Source organism: Berghia stephanieae, chromosome 4 (genome assembly GCF_034508935.2).
Source record: "Berghia stephanieae isolate SIO BIC M18660-M18661 chromosome 4, UCSD_Bste_1.3, whole genome shotgun sequence".
In the NCBI taxonomy this organism is placed as follows: domain Eukaryota; kingdom Metazoa; phylum Mollusca; class Gastropoda; order Nudibranchia; family Aeolidiidae; genus Berghia; species Berghia stephanieae.
Window position 1 is genome coordinate 28,669,350 of NC_088363.1, and position 24,458 is coordinate 28,693,807.

Here is a 24,458-nt window from a genome sequence, read left to right on the forward strand (position 1 = left end):
TCAGTGCCAGTAAAAAGGAAGAAAATGGGATAGTCAAAACTTTCTAGATTTACAATTATGTATTAAAAGCACAAAGTAAAATTAAGACAAAGGGGAATGGTTCAAATAGTCGATTCCAAGAGCAAGCTATCAATACACTAGTTTGAGATCATCTAGGTCTCATCCAGACATAAGCACATGATCCCACCCACTAAGAGGAATATGCTCAAATGTTTACAAACCAATAATATATTCAATCAAAAAGCATAACAGTACATAACTGAGATGATTCACAAGGAATAAAAACTAAAAACATCATCTCCTAAAATTTATACTACACATTTGACTGTTTCCCTCTCAACCAGAGACTCTAGCAAGGGTTATGACAAAACCAAGTGATCCCAGTTCAAAACAGAGACAGAAAGCAACTCAGAAAACAGATATCGGTGGATAGAAGACACAGCAAGTAACCTCTTGCCCACTATGGGAGTCCAGGGTGTGCAACATTCTCCCGCCCTCTGGGGAAATCTCACCCACCCGCATAATGGTGTTTTAAATGTCCAAACATCTAAAAGTTTTCTGTAAAATAGGTAATTTAAATGAGAATTGAATTGAGAGGCAATGTTCTGAGCTTTAAATTTGACATAAGTATAAGAATATTATTTTCTTCTTTGTCTTTTTTTTAAAAAGAGAAATAATATTTTTCTTGATAATTTCCCTTTAACAAAGACAAAGAAGAATATAATATTCTTATACATATGCTAAATTTAAAACGGCTGTAAATTATTTTGTCAGGGACAGATTTTGGTCTAGTTTATCAGAAATTTAGCTTGGCACCAGTCTAAACTCTAAATCTACTGGACTATTCAGGCATAAGCACTATGAACTTTGAAGGATACACATAAATGCTTACAAAGAATAATGGATATAGCATTGAGATGTTTTAAAGGAGGGAAAAGCATCTCTCTCAGGAAAAAAAAAGGGTACATGTTTATATATTTGCCTGCTTCCCTCTTTGCTAAGGATCCCTGCGATGACCAGGAAAAACAGTAATATGAATCTATAACAAAGACAGAGAGCAGTGAAAGGGAAAACGAATATAGGTATACAGCAAGAGTAAGCTCCACAGTCCACAATGGGAGTTGAAAGACCCGACCTTATCATGGAACTTAATTGTAATGTTTCTTATTAAAGACACGGTGATTTTTTTAAATTAACAAAAACATGGAACTCATTTCAAAGGATTTGATTTTTTTTTTAAATCCATTACAGACGAAACAGAGTGTCGCAGTGTTTATAAACATTTAATTCCATAAAAATATTTTTGTACAAAACTAAGTAGGTACTTTGTTAATCACCACAAAATCTGTTGTTAATTACAGTAAGACAAAGTCAATTTATGTGTGTGTATATATATATATATTTATATATATACACTCCAGCATGGTTTCCTAGAACTCCTGGGGACAAGCAAAAACGTTGGAATAAACCCCAAGACAAATATTTCTGCTTGAGGATGAATAAAGAGAACTTTATTATTATTTACGTCATTGTTATGTTACAAGGGGTTGGTGTATGTGTGTGTGAGTTGGGGGGAGGTTATTGTCTCACAGCATTCATTTATACCATGGTAGTCAATCATGATCATGGCGCATGGCATTGGAATTGAAACTAATGGCGAAGCGATAAGACAAAACAGAGGTGCCTTTTATGAGAAACTTCGATGGAGTGTGTGAGTGTCTGCTTGTGTATCATAATTAAGTAACTGTCAATGTCACAGTAAGTCATCAGTGTTCGAAATCACCGGGCACATTAAAAAAATTAAAGTAATTACGTCGGCTGGGTGAAATTAGTTCAAGGAAACTGTGTTCGAAATTAGTTCAAGGAAGGAGTGGAATGACAACAAAGAATAATAAGGAAAAAATTCTGGACATTCAAATGAGTTTGAGGAAACTGTGTGTTCAAGGAAACCGTGTGTTCGAGGAAACCGTGCTGGAGCGCATATATATTATAGTCACTTTATTAATTGAGTCACAATAACAATATTATTCTTTTTATCAATATTTAAATTTTGACGAAGTAGTTGTGGCCTTTTCAGTTGGAATAAAGAACCGTAGTTTCATGCGCAAAAATTGAAAGTCCCAAGAATATAAAAGGAAAATAAGGCAAAAGGACACATTTTGTAAAAAGATGTATTGTTGAAATTAAATTCAAAATATTTGGCTCTAATAGTCATAATTAGTAACATAAAAACAATTTGTCATGTTTTTAAATCATTTCTAATTAAACTGGCAGGTTATAACAGAAATAAAAAATACCAAACAACAACATCATTTACATCAAAAACATTGTATACATAGTTTAATAGAGCGTCTGATGATAGAAAAATGATTTGCATGTGTCTCCTTTTCAAAATAATATAACATTAATATAGCGCATTTTCATAAATTTAGCATGCTCAATGCCCTTCACAATTTTTCATTTATTTCCTCAGCAAGCCATACAGAACCATATTTCCATTTTTACAGTACAAGTCGCCTGCTTGGCATTCTTTTTATACTAACACTCTTACATTATCAGTCACGGCCAGTTCCAAGTATTCATTCACACCTGAGTCGAGTGGGTTAATGTGTAAAGTACCTTACCCAAGAAAACAACTTTGGGACCAGAATTTTCCACAACATGACTTGATTTTTGTGATAAAATTTTTTTAAACGCACCGGCTGAGCCCAATTCATTAAGAAAAGAGAGATAACGTCAGATATGTCTATTCTCAGAAAGAATTTCAGAACCAAAAAAAATGTATATCACAATACAGATGTCATTTGGAAATTGACTCAATTTGCTGCATGGCTTTTTGAACAGTTACAGGCTGGACTCGATTTTACTCTCATTTGATACATGATTTACCATTAATAGCAAAAGGGTAGTCATTTCTCATGCTTCATTTAAGCCTGAGGTACATCACCGCGATTGCTCTTTTAGTGAAAACAAGTACATGGAAACCGCAGTTATGAACAGATCAAACAATGAGAGAAATTATGATTTGAGAGATGGTATTTCTCATCTTTTAAGGGTTAATTAAAGAATGCTACTAATATTCATTTCATGAAAAGTGTTAAAACTCTTGCGTAGATAGAAGGATATTACCAAATTCTTGTCTTAAAAGCAGAAATGACCGAAAATGGTAGTAGATAAAATATTTGTCACATTGGAGTAATCAGGACAGGAGCGGTTGTAGTGGAAAAGATAATAATATAGAAACATGGAGACCACCTTGGACAGACCAGTCAATTAAGCATGATTGTTATGGCACCATCAGTGATTCAATGCCAGATACATTGGAATAGTGCAGTAAGAAGACCAAGAGGAAGAAATACGTATAATTGGTCCAAATTAATAATTTCCTGCCTAAAACTCCTTCCAAATATGCAGCCTTTGACTTTTTCATAAAAGAGAGTTACTGGATGGACTGTCCATTCATTAAAATTATCATCATAGCATTTCGTTTGTTCTCCCTTTTTTATCATCCTTCTAACACCTTCCCTGCAGAAGTAGACCAGGTTTGGGAAGAACTGATGATCTCTTCATAAGAGTTGGACAATCAAAATTTACCTCAAGGCACTCTAAAACCTAGTCTTCACTTGGCAACATTGTCTTCGTGTGGAGTAACACATAGCTCACAACAGTATTTCTTATTAACCGCTTTCATCATTTCCTTCAAAATTTGTTCATAATTTATAATTGTTATCAAATAAGGACTTGACTAGGAAGTGTATGAATGATTTTTGAGCTTAATATGAAATTCTTACACCACAAATTGTCTTTAATATGGAATAAGCAGCAATGATATTTTGGAGAGTTCTTTATGTTCGGATTATGACTCCGAGGCATTTGAAGCTCTAAGAGGCTTCCAGGTCATGCATCATTGTAATGCAAAAACGTCAGGGAGATAAAATAAATTAAATATATTTATCATATCTTCAATAATTTAGCCACTGAACATTTGAAAAACAAAGTTTGTTGTAGTGTCAAACACAGAGGATAAAGAAACAAACTCATACTGTTACTGTCAATTATCTTGCTGTTAATGATGACGACGACGACGACGAAGGTGACGATGATGATGATGATGATGATGATTGATAATTATTATTATAATGGATATCACAGCAAGTAAAAATTATAACAAAACGTTCTCAGTTGTTATTTTTTTTTCACACTATGAGTCTGAAATATTCCAATCATGTTTCTTAGATATTAAGGTTTAGTCCCCAAGTTCAAGTTGAACAAAATGGATTTTAGATTCAGTGTAAGAAAGCTGTTGTCATTTCCCCCATCCAGCAGCATCTCTTGAATGATAGCAACAATAGTGTATACCTCAAAATACCGCTTGTTGGTTCTGGTAATACAGAAAAATCAAACATGAAATGGATATATATATATTATTTATTTATACTCAAAAATAATAAATAATAAAATCAGAATTGAAAACTTAATAAATGAGTTGAAAAAAAAAATTGAACCATATTTTGACATACCATATTTTGAGCAAATAATTATAATTATGAATTGACGTGATATGAGACAAGATTCCAGCTTTTTCCAATTATCTATCTGTAAACTATCTTAAATGGCATAAAGGTCTGAGATTAAAACCCCAGTCTGGGCAAGCTGACATTTTGATTTTATTTTCTTTTTGCATGTTTACATATTGAATATTTATTTATTTCTTCATTTACTTGACTACATTTTTATATAGTTATGAATCTATGTTTATAAGTTTATTTATATATTATCATTTATATTAATTTATTTATCTACTCATTTATTTATTTTTCTTTCTGCACTTCAAAACCGATATTCAGTTATTTCTTTCTTTCTTTTTATTTCCATTAATTTTGGCATTAAACCTTAATAATCCTGAATTAAATTAATTTATTAAAAAATACATAACATTATAATGAAACAACCCATTTGCTGACTACCCTATCCTCCTGTTGACAAGCTTTTATTAATCGTCATAACATCATGAGCTTCACTGACTGACTTACTTGATTTTAGTTAATTTCTGTAAAATAATGCTGAGTCTCTCTAGTATTTTGACGTCCGGAAGGGGTGTCCTTATCAACATAGCAGCTGTTCTGAACCACGACTCATTGCTGCAACTCTCGAGGAAAGGTCTTTGGAAGGCTGATTCACCGGACATCTGAAGCATGATGTCAACAGCCGATGGGACGAATGTCTAAAATTACATGGAAAAAGAAAGCTATATCATTTCACTCATGTTATCTTTTTGCTTTTTTAATACCCAATACTCTTATGCTCGTTAGAAAGCGTCTACAAATATTTTAAAAAGTTAAGCAATATATGTATTTGTTAAAATCACATTGTTAAGCTAGAATGCCAGAAATGATTTAAAAGAATATAAAAGCATGTTTTAAATGTTTAAAATTCACTAAATATATCTGACACTTTTAGACTACATAAAACTTTAGTACTATACTGTAGTATGTTTTGGGGGGAAAAAAGGGTTGATTTAAAAAAAAAAAGGAAATAGATAAACAAGTTTTTTTAATGGATATTTGTAAGAACAGTAAGGAATTAATTTCAACGTAAAAGTGTATCTCACCTTATTAATTGGTTTCATATAAAACGTGAAGACGCCAGTTGCTTGGTAAAATATAAAAAGTTCCTTGACTTGGTCACTCTTTAAATCTGTTTTCAGCACATCAAAAGCATGGGCAAGAACATCCGCTGTGGAAGCCAAGTGAAAAATTGAAAAAAAATATATTGTCAAGCAAAACAAAGAACAAGGAACATATAAAAATGCATCACACAATACAACCAAAACAACACTGTAGTTCATTTTATTTTTTTATCTTTTTAATGATCATCGACAGTACCAATCAGTTTACTGAGTCAGTCAATTTATGATAGATGACTCAAAGAGAAGAAGAAGAAGAAGAAGAAGAAGAAGAAGAAGAAGAAGAAGAAGAAGAAGAAGAAGAAGAAGAAATGAAGAGGAGTAGGAACAGGAGGAAGAATGGGAGGAGGAGAATGAAAAAGAAAAAGAAGAAAAATTAGAAATAGGGCATCACCATACATAGACCTGTAAATGAGCTCTATAAAAATTGACTGAAACTCTTCGACAAACTGAAGATTTGATTTATTTATTTTTTAATTGGGCATCATTGGAGAGGAGAGTGATAAATACAATACATTTAAATATTGGGTGTTATTTCTTACTGGAAGTATGACTGCCATAATTTGATGTAGAAGGAATGCTAAATAATAAGAATAAGCATGTCATTCATATAGAATATAGGTAAAGATGACTTCATTTCATCAAAGTCATATTCCTGCCTCTGGAATTTTTCTGACATAGAAAAATAATCACCATTATCATCTTTAACTTCTAGCCATGACCAATTGAATTTATTCCTCACATCTTTATCGATGCTTGACAAGTCTGAATTGCGATCCACGAACAGCTCAGCCATTGTGAGAACATAATTAGAATAATGTAGCAATGAGCAAACTTGATTTTCAATCAGTTAATGACAGAAAAAAAACTTAAATAAATATGACTTCTGGCAAATACACTGAATTATTAAGTAGAAGTAGAAGTAGAAGTGAATTATCAAGAAGAAACTTTGGCAGGCGTAGCGGAAAATTTCAAAGAATCGAAATGAAGGGAAGGGAAGGTAAATCGCCACAAAACAGCAAGCTCACTTGGGCTTGAGCAAAACAATGGCAGAAAACGTCCTGATTTGCACTGGAATTAATTAGGCTACTTACCATTGTTCCTTATAATTAGGTACCCAATCAGTGAAGAAACGGTCAACCAGTTTGTTTACAACGTGAGGCAACCGGAATGTGCTTGTAGCAATCTATCCTAATCTAACGTTCGATTTAAAGGTGTCTCCCATTATCAGATGTTACTTCCGGCATTCGCATTTTACTTTTTTTTATACTTTTAAAGCCCAGCTTGTAAATGTGGTCAATTTTGGCTTAGATGAAACAGTGAAATTTATCGCTCGGCGGCTCAGTTAAAATTGGCTACCGTTGGGATCACGACAGGTTGGAAAGTGAAAAAATAATTTAACGAAGGCTGTGTGAAACTACACTGGGATGTGTTCAGTCACGCCGATTCTAAAAAGCGCCGCTTAGCCTTGGCAATAAATCCATCGTTAATATGAACGGCTCCCATGAGATATGCGTAGCGTTATGGAACACTCCTAATTACTTTACGGTCATGCGACTATGATTTGTGAATTCTTTCTTTCTTCACTTCTTTCTTTCTTTCCTTTTTTTAATATTTGAATTTGACAAATTGACTGATTTCAGTTAATTGACTGAGAATTTACAGGTCTACATACACTATATCAATATTAAAAAGCAAGCAACTGCTACATGATGAGGATCATCATTTAATCTACCATTAATGACGACTTCAAAATTACACCCTATTTAAATGACACATATGGTCTGAGAAACGGAAAGGAAGGTGACTGTGCTGTGTCCTTGGAGGAGGGAAGGAGAAAGCATGGCTGCCCTAAAACAACCTGGTGGAGAACAATATAAGCGGATAAGAATGGTTCAGTATGGAACTCCTGGAGAACATCAAGCTGCACAGTTGGAAAAACGTCCAACCCTCACACTGATACGTATGGTTACGGTAAGATAAATGACACAGCATAGTAATAAGAAATCTGAAAGAAAGATTAATAAAATCACCTCTTGAAAGTGTTTTTAAAACAATGAGAGCTGACAAAAATCGAATATGGTCGTTTCCACTGCGTAAAAACAGTCCATCTTTCCCCTTGTCACTAACAGGACCAATCAGTTTATCAACTTCAGTAGCTTTTGAACCTTTAGGGTAAAAGATTTCCTCACCAAGCCGTCTTGTAGTTGTAGACATGATGATATTCTAAAAATGTAAAATTGATAAAAAATAAAAGCTTTTTTTTTTTTGGAAACAAGGAAATGTATTAAAAGCAACATATATATGATTTTTTTTTTTAAACTCTCTTTCAAAAATGCAAAGCATAGAGTCAGTTTGTTGTAAATCCAGGTCAAATTCAACCCAACACTATTGCAGCTTAAGTATTGAAAGTGTATGCAGCATTGCATAGTAATGAGTAGTTTTGGATTGTGTTTCATAGAATGATTCAGCCTTTACACCCCGAACAGAGTCTTTAAGCAATGCAATCCCAGCCTGAGTTTTAAATTATATTTGTGTGGATATTAGATCTGGAAAGAACAGAGGAAGAAAAATCATTGAGTGATGGAATTTTCCAAATCCACTAGCTTTTAGCAAAGACATGTTTAAATCCCTAACTGTTGCATACCCGTGGGTTTCTAGACGATAAGCAAAATGCTTTTTTACTTTTCAAATTCATATCAACACCTATACATCAATCTACATAGAAGTGTCTCACACCTATTGATAATAATTAAGGCAGAACAATTTTCAAAATAATTCAACATATTTTCGGTGCCAATAGCTAATTTGAAATAAACCTATATTATTTTAAAAGATGATCTAACTTACTGTTTGATTCTGCATTTGATCAAAATGAAGCAAGGACCAGTAAATAAATTGTAGACAAGGGAGACAACAACGAACATTGGATGCATTGTCTCGAAGGATATCGACGAGGGTTGGAAGGATCTGTGAAAATGATGTGCCGACGAAAAATACAAAATATATAATAATTAATTGAAAAAAAATACATATAGAACAAATTTTTAAAACCCAACAATTTCATTAGGTTATCATTGTTGTTATGGATGATATGATCATGATCATTACTATTATTATTATTATTATTATTATTATTATTATTATTATTATTATTATTATTATTATTATTATTATTATTATATTATATTATTATTATTATTATTATTATTATTATTATTATTATTATTATTATTATTATTATTATTATTATTATTATTATTATTATTATTGGTATTATTATTATTACTATTACTATTATTTTTATTTTTATTTTTTTTTTTTAATTATTATTATTATTTTTTTTTTAAATTTATTTATTATTATTACTATTATTATTATTATTATTATTATTATTACTTTTTAAATATAATCATTATCATTATCATTAAAATAAGACCTAAATGACACAATTTAAAGCAAAGGTTAATTGTATAAAATATCAACATAAGTGACAATTATTAAATACAAATAAAACTGCCTGAAGAATGTTAAAAAGTTAATATTATAATTTAATACAATGTCAATAAAAATGAAAAGAAAATTTTAAGGAATTGTTGTATAATTCATTGTTTATCTATTATCCGAATCAGCGACCACCTGAGCTCTAGCCCTTCGGTCTTGTGCCATGACGTGGAAGTTAGACGTCTTTTGTAGTTGTTCCAGGTGACTATAAAGTGTGTTACTGATGCTTATTTGTTTATTTAAACACTGCTTGTTCTTACCTTCACTGCTCTATCATTAATAAATCCAGGTGATGAGAATGACTCAGATGGCTTAGTTGGTAGTTCAGATACAGTCTGTCGCAAATGAGCTTCGCACACCCAATCGAGGAGGACAGATAGGGCACCAGTGTACACCTGGATGGTTGACTCTTTTGAAACCTGAAATCAATATAAATACCAATAAGATAAGATAAGATATACTTTATTGATCCTGAATGGAAATTATCATAATGAAGGTTTGGCATGGATTCTAGAAATGAGAAAAAAAGGTTGTCTTCTGAATCTGAATATGAATTCTGAATGTTACTCGATGTGGACTCAATTCTGAGTATCTGTATTCGAGGGCAGAGAGAATTGTTGAATATTACAACCATTGTTGGTGTTGAGAATGAAGAATTTTGATAATTTTCGCTTGAACGTTTCTAAATCTGTTGTGTTCACACATGATTCAGGAAGAGCATTCCAGTCTTTGATATAGCGGGGTGCAAATGAATATTTGAAGATGTTGGAGTTTGTTTTAGTGTTTTTGAGTGGGTTTTTCTTTGAATGCGTGGATTTTGTTCTTTGTGTCTAGTTGTTCTGGTGAGATGGCCGTTTGTAATTTTGAACATAAGAGTCAGTCGTTGGTCTGTCTTATAATTATAAGGGAGTCCATCCAAGCTGTGTGATCATGTATGTTATGCTGCTATGGGGGCTGTAGTAATTGAAGACAAATCTTGCAGTGCGCACTGGACAGCTTCAATTACTTTTATATCCAATTGTAGGTGTGGTTCCAATAGAATAGTCTAAGATTGTTTTTCCAAGTAGGCGGTTTCTTTTAGGTTAGCATGGCAATGTTTGATGTCCCTTTTGATGAACCCTAGTGCTGAATTTGCTTTATTTATTATTTTGTTGATAAGTGCTTGCCATTTCAGGTTTTCTGGTATAATGATGCCTAAATATGGATTTTCTTTAATTTGTGACATTGTGTGATTGTATATGTGTAGTCGGATCTAAGTGGTGTTTTGCAGTGGGATATTTCCATCCTATAACATTTTGTGTCCGTGAAATGGATGCCCCAGGTGTCTGCCCGTTGATTGAGATTTTGTAAGTCTGCTTGCAGTTGTATTTGGTCTGATGGTGATTTGGTGTGTCTGTAGAGAAGCGTCATCTGCAAAGTGTCTTGTTTGAAATGCTACAGCTTGGGAAAGGTCATTTATGTGACAGAGGAAGAGTATCGGACCTAGAACTGTCCCTTGTGGTATTCCTGAGTCAACCTGGCAGGACGATGATGATGAACCTTCGACAATAACTTGCTGTGTTCTTTGCATCTTTCATCCATGAATGCTACAGTTGTTGATCATTATTCAGTTTCTACCCATTGAGTGAAAAGATTACACATTGCCTTGGAAAAGAGTCACAGGTTTCTTCCCAATAATGAAAACGACCATTGAGTAGTGACAAAAATAAGTCTTGGATGAGATTACCAAGTCAAAAACATGCAAATACCTTTATTAAAGAAAATTCACAGTTGGCAGTATAAACGATAAATGGGAATCAGTTTTTTGGGGGGATTTCTTTTTTCAGTATGATGATTTTTTTTAATTTGTCAGGAATGGCTAGATGAAATGAATATTAACATTTTGATTTTAATAAAAATAAATAGTTTTGATAAAAATGATTTTGATATATTCTTATTTATGGATTATTGAAACTGACAAAAACTCTCTGCCCTCAATCTTATCCTTTACATCTATAAAAATGCAGAGGTAATTATGACGGGCAAACCCATTTGAGAAATAAAAAGACCACCAATTTCACCTTCAATGTTTGTTTAGAAGTCTCACTCACTAAAGTTAAGAAAAATAATATATGCCAAGTGGTAGAGAAGGGTAGATTGTATATCTATAATCTTTTTTACATTATACTTTTTAAACATTTGACTGTAGAGCTTACTTTCTTTTACACACAAGTAAATAATTCACGATATACTGAAAATTCTCTTCAATGAAGAGCTAAAAGAGAAAAAGGAGATTTACGAAAAAATTATTGCCTTGCTATACTTTACTCTTAAGATGTATCCCATTACTGTAAAAATCATACTTGTTGATCTTCCTCACCACATCAATCTGGTGTTATGCTGAGATGAATCAGATGCTCAAAAATAAATTTAACATAAAAATGATCAGAAAAATGAAAATTTGGATTCTGTCAAGTTAAGAAATTCCATTCATTTTCTCTAACGAAACATACAAACTTAATCAAAGTGTTACATTTGTTACCATTAATTCAATTTAAAAAAACTAAATAATGTTAACTTAATGCCATTTTAAAATGTGGGTCAAATTTATATTTATGAACAATGCTTTCAATTTTACTTAATTATCAAAACTTAAATTTCCACAAACCTTTACAGTTTTTGTAACTTCTTTTGACTCTTTATCTTCGCTCTGTTTTAACGGCTTGAAAGTTTTCTCTGCAACTGCACTTATTTGCATTTTAATTAGATCCGAATCTTTTAATTTCTGATCATATTCAACTTTTCTCTGTAGAGGATAAAATGGAATAAGAAATAAGTGTTAAATGACTCACGATGGGAACATCAAATGAGAATAAAGAAATAAAACACATGATGCTAATTATAACACAAATGATGACAGGTATGAATGTAAAAATGAGACGTTGATATGAAAATGAAGCGGATGATGATGATGGTGATAACGAAGGTAATGAGAACCATTTTGATGGTGATTATGATGGGAATAACGATACTGATGATTTAAGAGAGGTAATGTATATAATATCTTATCTGTTATTAGACATTGCCTGATTATGGAAAATTGATTTTTTTTTAAAATCTATCTATCTATCTATCTATCTCTCTCTCTCTCTCTCTCTCTCTCTCTCTCTCTCTCTCTCATTCTCTTCTATATATATATATATATATATATATATATATATATATATATATATTATATATATATATATATATAGATATATAGATATTAATGTTGGTAATCATGATGATATGCCTTTTAGATAGGTTACACGAAGCCTATTAAGCTTGAGTCTGTGAGTGTGTGTTTGTGTGTGTGTGTGTGTGTGTGTGTGTGTGTGTGTGTGTGTGTGTGTGTGTGTGTGTGTGGTTTTTTGGTTTTTGTTGCACTGTTTGTCTCATTTATGTGTTTGCCTATAATTATGTATATGCTGTAACCAAATGAAAAGTTACCTTCATGGACAATAAAGATATTATTATTATTATTATTATTATTATTATTATTATTATTATTATTATTATTATTATTATTATTATTATTATTATTATTATTATTATTATTATTATTATTATTATCATTAATATAGTTGACAATGTTTTTGAAACCTGTAAATTAGCAAGTCTGGCTTGCAAACTGGTGGATGATTTTGTGAGCTTGGCATTCTGACTTTTAAGAACCTCCATCTGAAAAAGAAAAAATATAAATCTTCTAAGGTTCAAGAGTGTAGCAAGGTTCATAAAAATCGTAAAGATGAATGATCTAAAGTCTAGTCAAAAAGCTACCTCTTTACAAAAAAACTTTAACTCCTATACTTTAAGTTTGGATAAGACTAACCTACAATGATCAATTCATTGAACTTCACAATGGGTGCTGAAGTCATCATCATTGACCAAAAAAAATGATTATTTTCTAAATAGGACGGCACTCAAACCCATAAAAAAATACAAACATATTGTATCTAACAGAATAACACCTTCCCCCCTCTTCTCTTTATCTCATTCAATCATTAAACAAACACATAAACATACGCACACACACGCAGACATACACACACAAACATTAAGTAATAACATACTTGGTCAACAATTAAAACCAAATATTTGAAAGTACAATAACAAATTTTTAAAAAAATAATAATAAATAAAAAGCTTATTATTTGGCTCCTATATTTCAATTCAGAAAAGCTGTCACGGGTAGATAGTAAAATATAAATTTATAATACTCATTTTAATCTTTTATGAAAGTGTTTACAATGTTGAGATGAAGTAATAACATTTTTAATATAGACAGAAAAGTACTAACTTCCTTTTTCAAAACATCATTTGCTTGCTTGATTGCTTCAAAATTATCTTTTAATCGTTTGTTTTCTTTGGTTTTCTCTTTCAATGCCTGTTCCATGGTGTCTAATTCTGATCTGTATTTCTGAAAATTGAAAAAAAAAGCCAATAGTCAAATTCATTTCGTTTATCTGCATTTATCTAATCTTACAACAGAGGTCACAACAAAAAACTGTAAAATAAAAAAAACATTTTTTTTTAAATAAAGAAAAAGAAAAGAAAATCAAACAAACAAACAAAGAACGTTTGAACCTAAACTAAAATGGAAAAACAAAGGAAATGATATCATTCCCTTGCAGTAGATTTTATTTTTTTCTGACCCCTATTTCGTATGTCTGCATTTGTCTAATCTAAACAGTCTTGTCTATGTCAGAAAAACAGGCGTCCTGTCTTGTTCTACATGTTGCTGTTAGTCAGCACCCTTTGAAAAGTGCTTTGAGCACATTTAGTGGATATTGCGCTATATAAAAGCTCAAGTTTATTGTCTGTTTGTTTGGGGGTTTTTTAATGGGAGAGATGGGATATTGTCCATATTTTTTATTTACGTTTTATTTTTATAAACAGATATCCAACACTTCCTACTTCAAAACAAAATTAACGCTTAACTGCCTAAAATTTGTGAAATAAGTTTCTGCTAAGGACATGGAAAGATAAAAATTGCCAGAGTTGTCTTTGATATGTACTGTAACCAAATATCAAGCATCTTTGCAACAATGGCTAAAATTTAGATATGCTTAAGCGAACTTTGATTTTGATTTCAAATGATGGAGATATAAAAAGATAACAACGACTATACGGTAAACAAGCATTCATTCTCAAAGTTAAAAAAAAAAGCTATGGAATTATTCTTTAAAAACCTATTAAAGTCTGAGAACTAAGGAAAATGTAACCAAGTTAGTGAAAGCAAAATAAGAAGAGTGAATAATAAGTCCTTCGTAAATCATAACCTGACCTTTGTCACAATCCAACATAGTTATCCTAAATTATGAAGATGCAATCACAGCAGTATTTAATTGGATAAGATTGCTCATTACACATACGTCATAAGAGTTCTTCACACATGCTCCTTAACCTTTAGTAGCTTTGGAACTTGAACTTGAAAATTGCACTTTTGTGCAATGGATCAATTACTTTGAAGGAGATGGTTCTAAAATTTCAACGTTAGAAAAACTTAATTAAAAGTGTAACAAAAATAAATCTTCTTCCTCGCATTCGTTAACAAAAATAAATAAAAGGAAAGATCTCCTATATATACTATTCTTCAATACAAAAAGAAAGTACATATTCATTTCAAGAAAGATATGATAGTCAAAATTTTAAAAAACATTGAATATATTTCAGGAATGCATGGCAATGACTAATCATATTAATAGATTTTTTAAAATGTCTAAAATCACATTGAACTTAAAAAAAAAAAAATACCCAAAATGTAGAGACAAAAATGAAATTAACCTGCTCGATTGCAACCATTTTTACTTTGACATGGTGATCGGTAACTGTCTGCAAGCTCTCTTGAGAAATAGACAGCATTCTTTCTCTGTCTTTCAAACTTATTTCTCTTTCATGGAGTATGCGATTTTCTTCCTGAAAATGAACAATATAGAATACAACTTTGAATCAACATAAGCAAAACTGTTTGTTATAATAATAATAATAATAATAATACATAATAACAATAATAATAATAATAATAATAATAATAATAATAATAATAATAATAATAATAATAATAATAATAATAATAATAATAATAATAACAATAATAATAATAATAATAATAATAATAATAATAATAATAATAATAATAATAATAATAATAATAATAATAAAAAGAAGAAGAAGAAGAAGAAGAAGAATAACAATAATTTTTTCTTTAGGGCCTATTCTAAAAGACAGGAATAACCTTGGAATCACCCACAGTACAAAAATGCAAAGTGAACTAGGACAAGGTGGCTTGTGAAGTATTCAAGGCCACATAGCATTGGCGGAGGAATCCTACTCCATACCCCTTAATTGTGAAGCAAAAGCAACATCACTGCGTCATCAACTTCACCTCCCACTTCACTCACACACAAATATCTTGACTTCATATCGATCAACCTTTATAAAAAATCTCTGGACGCAGATAGCAACACAAGAAGCAATCAACTCTTAATTTTGTTTCCAAGTTATTCCCCTTCATTATGAAACTTTCAACTTACAAATACATTTTAAAAATTGAAAAAAAAAACAAAAAAAAAAACAATTCAAAATGGAAATAATTCATGGCAATTTTAATGAAAGCTTGGAAAAAACCCCAAAAAAAACTTCATTCATGACCACTCTAAAACATTCTATAAACATTTTAGTTGAAGTATTTTAAAAAAGCAGTGAAATACATATTTCCATACCCGTAATTTATCATTGATAGCCTGTAGTTCTGCATAAATTCCTTTCATATCTTCTCTTGTGAGCTCAACACTTTCTGTAAATATTTAAGAGAATATAAGTTTTGTACAAAATAAATTAAATTAAATTAATTAATAACATTTCATATATTCATCTCAAGATAAAATTTGACTTTAGAGTCTATCTCAGAAATGATCTAGATAAGTCAGGCAATCAGCAGCAGTGCAGCAATGCATAGTGAGTAATAGGGGCCAAATTTCTTACACAAGGAAGTCAGCAAAATAAAAGGTTTCTAATCCGGGACCTCTGGATGGATGTAGGAGCAATGCCCTATCTACTTAGCTAATCTCCCTCTTCAATGATACCAATAATACCAAGAAGAATCATGTGCGGCTATGTGGTCTAGTTGTACGACACTCGCTTTCCGATCGGGAAGGTCCTGGGTTCGAGCCTCGCGCTCGGCACATAGTTCAGTCCTTGGAAAAGGCTCTTTGCTCACATTCTCTCATCGTACTCAGGTGTAAAATGAGTACCTGGCTGTTAACATCGTTGTCTTAGTCTGAAAAATTGTAACATCACCTAACAAGCGTCATGTCCTGTCCTACATGTTATATGATGCTGTTGACCAGGGACCCCTTGTAAAGTGCTTTGAGCACATTTAGTGGATATTGCGGTATATAAAGCTCAATTATCTTTTTATTTAATTATTTATTGCGGTATGGATAACAGATTCTCATTGGCCCAGATACCACTAGCCAAATGATGATTATTATGATTTATTACACTGCAGCCAGACATAAAACCATAGGGCTATATTATTTCATAGAATATTACAGTCACAATCGATATTCAGCCTGCTATTACCTGAGGATGCATTGATTATACGGCCTGCTATTATTCAACTAAGTATTACATTTCCCTTTTAATAAATCAACACTCTGCAAAGTTTGTTTACTTAGGAAAAAAATGTGAAGAGATTATAATATGAGCATTATTGCCAAAATAATTCTAGGTCATTGTTCTGCCTATATTGTCAATGTGAACATTTCAATTAATCGAAAACAGCTCTATTTGCTTCATTTTTTCTTGTCCAGTCATCACAAAAATCAACACCTGTATATAATGATAAAAATTAGAATAGTAAGGTTAAAGATTTCCATTGGACATGTAGTCCTCTGGTGCAATGGTTAAGCTGTCACTTGTAACCTAAATAATAAAGGTTCGAGTCTTAAGAATAGAGTATAGAACATCATCCTTCATTCATTGTCAGAGCACAACATACTGACCCACATTTCTATTTCACAGGGTTGAACACTGAATATTTAGAAGTTAATTTATACAATATAGATACTAGACAATTACCATCATTCTTGAGAGAAGAAAGCACATCCTTCGAAGAGGCACCTTTTGTTTTATGAGAATGTCTTTGAGGTTGCATCTTTTTCTTTGTCTGCTCAAACCTCCTTCGAGCTGGTAATTTTTTGACAAAGTCGGAAGGACTATCTGATTCTAAAATCTGCCCTCTCAAGCTTCCATGAGGGGAGCCACCAATGGGAGTGAGAGCTACCTCATCTGCATGAAAAAAAAAAAATAAACAAATCTAAAATCTAAAAAAAAAAAAGATCCACACAATTCTATTAATGTTTATTATATTTGTTGAAACAATGTAAACAACTGAAGATTTTCCATTATGTGGACAATAATGATTTATTACTATTACTATTACATAACAGCTAAACATGGATTTTAGCCTACATTCCTGAGAGGTAAAACTTTATAAAGTGTTTTGATGTTTTATAACTGAATGAAAGAGTGTTGTTTTTTTAAAAATAGGAACAAACTGAAAAATGTGAATTTCATATTTTCAAATAGTAGCATGAGAAGCCTTTCATTCATAAAATACAAATTTAAATTATCCGAAAATTTAGTCTTGGAAAAGATAATTATATATAAGATTTGCATTTTACTAACCTAAATCACTGTCACTGCCACCATGAAACTCCATACTTTTAGCTGTGGAAGGAAAAAAAAAAAAATTTATAAAATCCGAGAGCCAGTAAAATGTAAACTGTTATGAAAATCTATTTGGTCCAAATGGAAACTTGGAGAAGTTAAATTCAATATCAATATCTAATACTGATAATGAATGTAAATCATTCATTTTCAAAGCCGTTACTTTCTAAATACAATACAATAAAACATAAAATTATGGACTGGATCATATGCCATGCAACTTGGAAGAAAATTAGACTAGACAACCACATATTGTCTTGGTTTTAATTTTTGTAAACATTTTTTTAAATGTTTATTTTTGTGTTGTTGTTTTTGAAAAAAGTTTTTGTTTTATTATTATTTTTTTTTCATTTTTGTCTTAATCTGTTTATTTGCTCAGGTTCGGAACGAGATTTGTTTCTATTCCTTATATATGAGTAAAATGTTGCAACCATGGACAGGAACCTCAATTTCGGTTAATCACAGCATTTTCGCTGATCCCAAGGTGTTGCGATTATCCAGAGTGAACTGTATTTGTATGTATTTTGGGTCACTGAACACAATAATTTAATTATTTTTGGGTGAAAGTTTTTACATTTTTGTGTATAATTGTTATTTATTTTTGGTCGCACTTTTTTTTATGGCTGTGGCGGAATAATATCCTTCTGCCTTAGATTGACAGGTTTTTTTCCATTAAGCCGATCAAAATATCATAAGTTAAAAGTTTATTTTAAAGATCAATGCATTTAGGGGTCCCCTGAAAAGTAAAATGAACGAAACAAAAAAAAAAAAAAAGGAGGAGATTCACCTTGCAAGTAGTGCCTTACATACAATATGGCGGACCTTCAATATAAACAGTGGCAAAATATGACCCAATAATACCTAAGGATGGGGGGGGGGGGGGGATATTTGAAAAGTGATTTGCACCAGTTTCCGGCATCAAATCTATGCTCTACATCCAAAGAAATCATATAATTACATTATGCTTGATGGTGCTGTACTAAAAATTGACCGACATTTTGCAACCAAATAAATATCATTTTAAAGAATCCTATATAAAACGTGAGTTGTCAGTGTTGGATTGAAAGGAAAGCCTGATGTGCCTGAGAGAGGTATGATACAATGTCTGATAACCTGAATTGTTTTATGCTCTTTTTCTTCTTCATTACAATTATATTCTTGATAAAGATAACATGAGACAATTGTTCACTGCACTTGTATGTCCCCATTTGGAATTTGGCAATGTAGCATGGACTGTAGAAAGACAAAGACCTCATAGAAAGTGTTCTAAGACGCGCAACTAGGGTTATTCCTGGATTCAAAGATCTAGAATACACAGAAAGACTGAAAAAGATACGAATACCGAGCAGTGTAGGAGAGATAGAGGAGACCTTATCGAAGTGTTCAAATACACGCATAATCTATACTCTGTAAACATGAGCCTTCTCAATCTTGATTCCACCAGCACCACCAGAGGACATAGAAAGCAGAACTTCTTCTCAGTTCAGGTAGTCAACAAATGGAAGCGCTTGCCTGCAACAGTTGTCGACGCCCCTTCATTGCAGACATTCAAATGCCGTCTCGACAGAAAAATACTATTTGTGAAATTTAATTCAGACACCTCCTTCCACTATGTGGCATACTCAGTTTTGAGAGACGTGAATTAAATATGTTCGCGAATGCACAAGAGCAGATAAAAGGCTGTAAAAGCCTACATAAATCTGGACTTATATCATACCATATCATAATGTCAAAAGAAGACCTTAATTCTTTTATAGGCTATAATTTGTGCAAGTGTGTAGAGAGGTGAGAGAGAGAGAGAGAGAGAGAGAGAGAGAGAGAGAGAGAGAGAAGTAGATAGAAAGGAGGAGAAGGAGCGTGTAGATTTATGAAAATTGAAATGAAGTGGCCATTCAGACTTGGATCTAGTCTGAATAGCCTCTCATGGCTATTCGGACACACAACACACACACACACTACTAAAACACACACACACACACACATACCTATAGTACCAAATGAGAATAATTTGTTGATTGCACATGCGAAGTGGAGTTTGAGTCCGAATAGCTAAGGGAGACTATTCAGACTCGAACCCGAATAGCCATATAGTTATAGTAGGCACTTTCATGAATTTTTCAAAGGGGACTAAAGGAAATAAAACCATGTTATTTGGATAGAGCTTGAAAAACCATTTAAAATGATATATGATACAACACTGTAGCTCAATTGGTTCAAAAGTTATGGATTTTTATATCGACAATTTCTCCTTATATAGCTATATAAGAAAATATTCTTGAAAATTGTGACCGAAAAATTGATGAATTTAGGGTTTCTCCCTTTTAGAGAGCAACTATGTTAAAAAAAGAGCATATTATTACATGTTTCACCTAATATAATCAATAGAGGTACTAGACCAAAGGAAATAATGCAAGAAATTAATCACGCAACATTGTTATGTAATGATTATGTAACATTACGTGTGATTGAGCAATGGCGCTGTACCGTATGCGAAAACCCGATTTACAAATCGGACTATAAAAACTGTCCTATTTAACAGATATTGACAAATGATATATCATTTTAAAGGTCTTTTCAAGCTCTATCCAGAAATATGAAAAGGTAATAAGCTAATTTCCCTTTGTACCATGTAACCGAAGTCTATAAAAATATTTTGTTTCAAAATCATCGGCTGATATTTTTTTTAAAGTTCGGGGTCACTGAGGAAACAAAAGGTAAACCAAATTAAAATGACAGCAAATTAACATACCTGGATCCACAGCAAGGCAGAAACAATTCTTCAAGAAGACAATATCAGAGTCAAAGGAAGTAAAGATCCTCTAACACGATATCAGTGATGATGTCTACAACTTTTACTCTGAACTCTGTAGACTCGTCCTCAGACTCTTCCTCCCGCAAGTAAGATATGGTAAAAATATCCCTCTTCTTGGACAATTTGACAATTCGACCATTGTAAAGAATATCTTCTCCCTCAACATTCCAGGTGTGAATAATATAGCATCCGATGACCTCTTTCGGCTGATCGAAAATTTGAGTTAAATATCCAAGAAGAGGCCCTTTTACATTTCTGAAGATAGTATTTGACAATCCAGATGAGTCCTGAAGCGCACCGGTGACATCATTTGCAATTTTGGCTCTTCGCACTCTGTCCTTCTTTTGTTGCTTTACCCTCTGCCGTTTCACCAGCTCCATTTGCAATGCAGACTGGCGTAGATTAAAGCTGGACTTATTCTTTATGCCCTGGCACCTTGCAAACAGGATGATTTTTGATTGCTCTTCAATGGACTTGCTGTCTAGCCAATCAAGTGTTCCGTTGGTCTTCACCTTGACTTTGGCATCGATATAATCTAGAGCAGCATTTGGGGCTCGCCTCATCTGTTTGTCAAGAATGCCCAGGGTTCTCTCTGCCCATATGTTGTGTGCTGGGGCGGTGTCAACTCTTCCAGCCATGACAGCTGCAGAATTTGCACCCTCAGGCATGTACTCTTTCAGTTGTCGTGTCAGAATAGACACAAAATCCTGAAGAATACATTCTGTAGACAAATACAAATCAGCCTCATCTCTATCAACTATTTTTAAAGACTGAAGAACTGTGTCTTCTTCCATAAAGTGTCGACCGAACACATCCTCGGTTGCGGAGTACAGTTGATCCGGGGCATGGGCGAGTGTCTGAATCTTAGGAATGATGTTGATCAAAGAATGAGCTATTCCTGCATGGTTCCTAACAGAGGACGAAGTGTAGCAAAAAGCCATCCATGGTGCTGTGATCGATTTACCCACCATCCCCAAAAGTTGCAGGTCATTGAGAATTTTCGGATTCGACAGATCGGTGGCGAGGCAATTTGCAAGACTTGTTGCACTGCACTGTGTCCTCAGTTAGGTGACCAATTGGTGGCGATAACGATAAATAGTTCCAGCCAGATGAAAAAGAACATGGAGACGATTCCCAACATACCTCAAGAACGTTCCTGGTTTTAAATCCTCCGACTTAAGAAAAATTTTAAAACCAAGAGGGTCACCCTTTTCCTTGTATCGAATCTTGTAAATCCCCTGAATAACACTTACAGCACAGCTTGTTCCTCCAAGGGTTTTCCCATGAAGATTTCTCTTACTGTCCAGCTTTCTAAGAGCTGAACGGGCGCCATTTGCCAGGCCATCCAAAGGGTGGAGGTTGCACTTGAGATCCAACAAGCTTTTGTTCAATTTCTCCTCCAGCAGCACCACGGCAGCATGATTGGCAGCAGCCCGATCTGTTAAAGTACATAAAATTTTTCCTTTTATGGCATCACACACATCAATATGTGGGATACCTTTGTAAGAAGCATAAGCCATCCCAATGTTGTCCAAAGTGTCTGAAATATGATGTACATAATCCTCTGCACATCCACCAGGCAATTGAGCTGCATTAAGGGTGAGTATTGATGACTTTGTTGAAATATGTATTTCATTGATGTGTTGTCCATCAACCGTTGTGGCATCCCATGATAAGGTCATTGCATCAGATGACAGAATTGTTTCAGCAGACTGAATGTCAGCAATTACTCCCATCTCACGTGCCATTCTGGTAGCTGTCGATATGTTTGGGACTGACAATAAGGAAGAACCAGTGAGACACTGAACTGCATATTTTACAACTGTGCCAGTGGTAGCTGCTGGTACCTCATTTGACAGACATTTGTATATGACCTTTCTTATGGAGCAGGAGTAACTGTTGCCAGTTTTATTTTGGATGATAGAGCAAGATGGCGCTGAAGTCTCTTCTAATAGAGCGATATAATAATCAATTTGAATATGGCAATCCTTCAGCTCTGTTTTTAAATCTCTGTTCAAGGAAAACAGTTGATTCAGATCAGATGTAATTTTTTTATTTTCTTTTACTAACTGTTTGTTCTCATTGGTCAAGGCCAAGTTGGTGTCTTTAAGAATCTGAATAGAATGATCCTGATTCAGATTTTTTTTCTTCAAGTAGGAAATGAAAATAATATATCCATGACAAATATTATCAGGATCTGGAGGGAGATACTGAAATGTTTTTAATACATCAATTAAGGTAGACACAGGGTCCATTTTGATTTCTTTGTCAGGTTGAAGTTTTCAAAAGCTGTATTGGAATGCTGAATCTGAGAGGGAAGGGGGAAAATACAACCACAAAAAATAATTGAGACAAGAGCCAGAACTATTATATTGTCATTAATTAACAATTATTAATAACAAAGTAATAAGTGGTGATGATATGAAGATGGTGATAATAATGATGGACGATTATGATGTTGGAAAGTTGGAAGAGATGATGAAAAAAAAAAGACAAAAGTTGTAGACGAAGACCCATTCTAAACTAAAATTAAAATTCTAAAAACACATTGTTTTCACTTCAATATAAGTCAAATTAAATTAACATAGTGGAAAAATATAATAATCATAAATAAAAACGAGACCAAGTTTCATTTAAAATGAACAAGATCCCCATCTATTACGATAAATTTTAAAACGAAAGTAGCTTAATAGACACAAAGAAGAAAAAACCTATTATCGATAGATTTCCGCTCGACTTCAGGTCTGGTGGTATCAGACCGCCTTTCTTTACGGTTCTAAAAAACACATTGCCGGTGGATGAAATGAGATGAAATTTGGAATACAACACATTGAAATGTTAAGCTTTAACTGCAATAAAGTTTGAAAACATTATATTTTCAACAAAAAAAATTGTAAATCAGTAAAAACTTGCCTTTCTTCACTCTGCTGTATCTTCTGAACCAATGAATGGATCTCGATGAAACAAAGACTGTTGAAAAATGCGCGATCTCCAGAAAACAATGATACCTGATACGACCCCGTTCATTTATCAAAAAACACAAAAATACGTAGATATCCGTAGGCCCCCTCCGCGGGACCGTAAAAACCCGGTCACAGCTTCTCGAGGCGATAGCGGCGTCAACGACGGCAGTGAAAATCGTATCGGTGAAAGTGCCTAGTTATAGTATAGCCGCCGCCAAATTGAAAACATCTAAGATCAGTTTTCCAGATCACAATACCAACCAGAAAACTAATTGTAACTAACAGATCTTACAATTCGATACAGAGAAATCGGATTAAATATTGAAAGAAAAAAAAGGCCAGTTTAATTGCTTTGGCTGAATTGAGGAGATGAATGATGACAATAATGAAGAAGAATGTGTCAAGTTCAAACAAGTAGAATTACAACAAGAATCTCTTTCGATCAGTATTGTGATCGCATAACCAGATTTACAAAAGCATAAAATTTGTTACAGTGACAAATGATGATGTTATTCATTAATTTGTTTATTTAAACTGTAATAACAACTTCAAAACCAATTTAATTAATTTAATTTTTGAAACTTACAACCAGCGTTATTAGCAACCTGATAAATTTCGATTCGGAAATATTTCAGTTTGGCAAACTTTTTATAGAGAATACTCGTGTTGTTTTCAGTTCGGTTAATATTCGCATTATTAAAGTTCTTGGTCAGGGGTCGATAAAGGGTGGGTTGGGATA

General features: G+C 32.8%; 1 protein-coding gene across 1 annotated transcript; it reads right to left on the bottom strand.

Annotated features, from left to right (window-relative positions):
• Positions 1-1,267: 1,267 nt before the first annotated feature.
• On the bottom strand, positions 1,268-24,351 carry LOC144970370 (coiled-coil domain-containing protein 138-like). The gene is made up of 14 exons (XM_078909934.1): positions 24,306-24,351; positions 17,903-17,944; positions 17,294-17,503; positions 15,934-16,007; positions 14,996-15,127; positions 13,509-13,628; positions 12,812-12,889; positions 11,838-11,975; positions 9,451-9,609; positions 8,537-8,656; positions 7,720-7,912; positions 5,612-5,736; positions 5,034-5,224; positions 1,268-4,381 (listed from the first exon to the last, which is right to left on the bottom strand). Exons 2-14 carry the CDS (start codon positions 17,934-17,936, stop codon positions 4,240-4,242), a joined length of 1,716 nt encoding a protein of 571 aa, XP_078766060.1. The 5' UTR covers positions 17,937-17,944; positions 24,306-24,351; the 3' UTR covers positions 1,268-4,239.
• Positions 24,352-24,458: the final 107 nt, after the last annotated feature.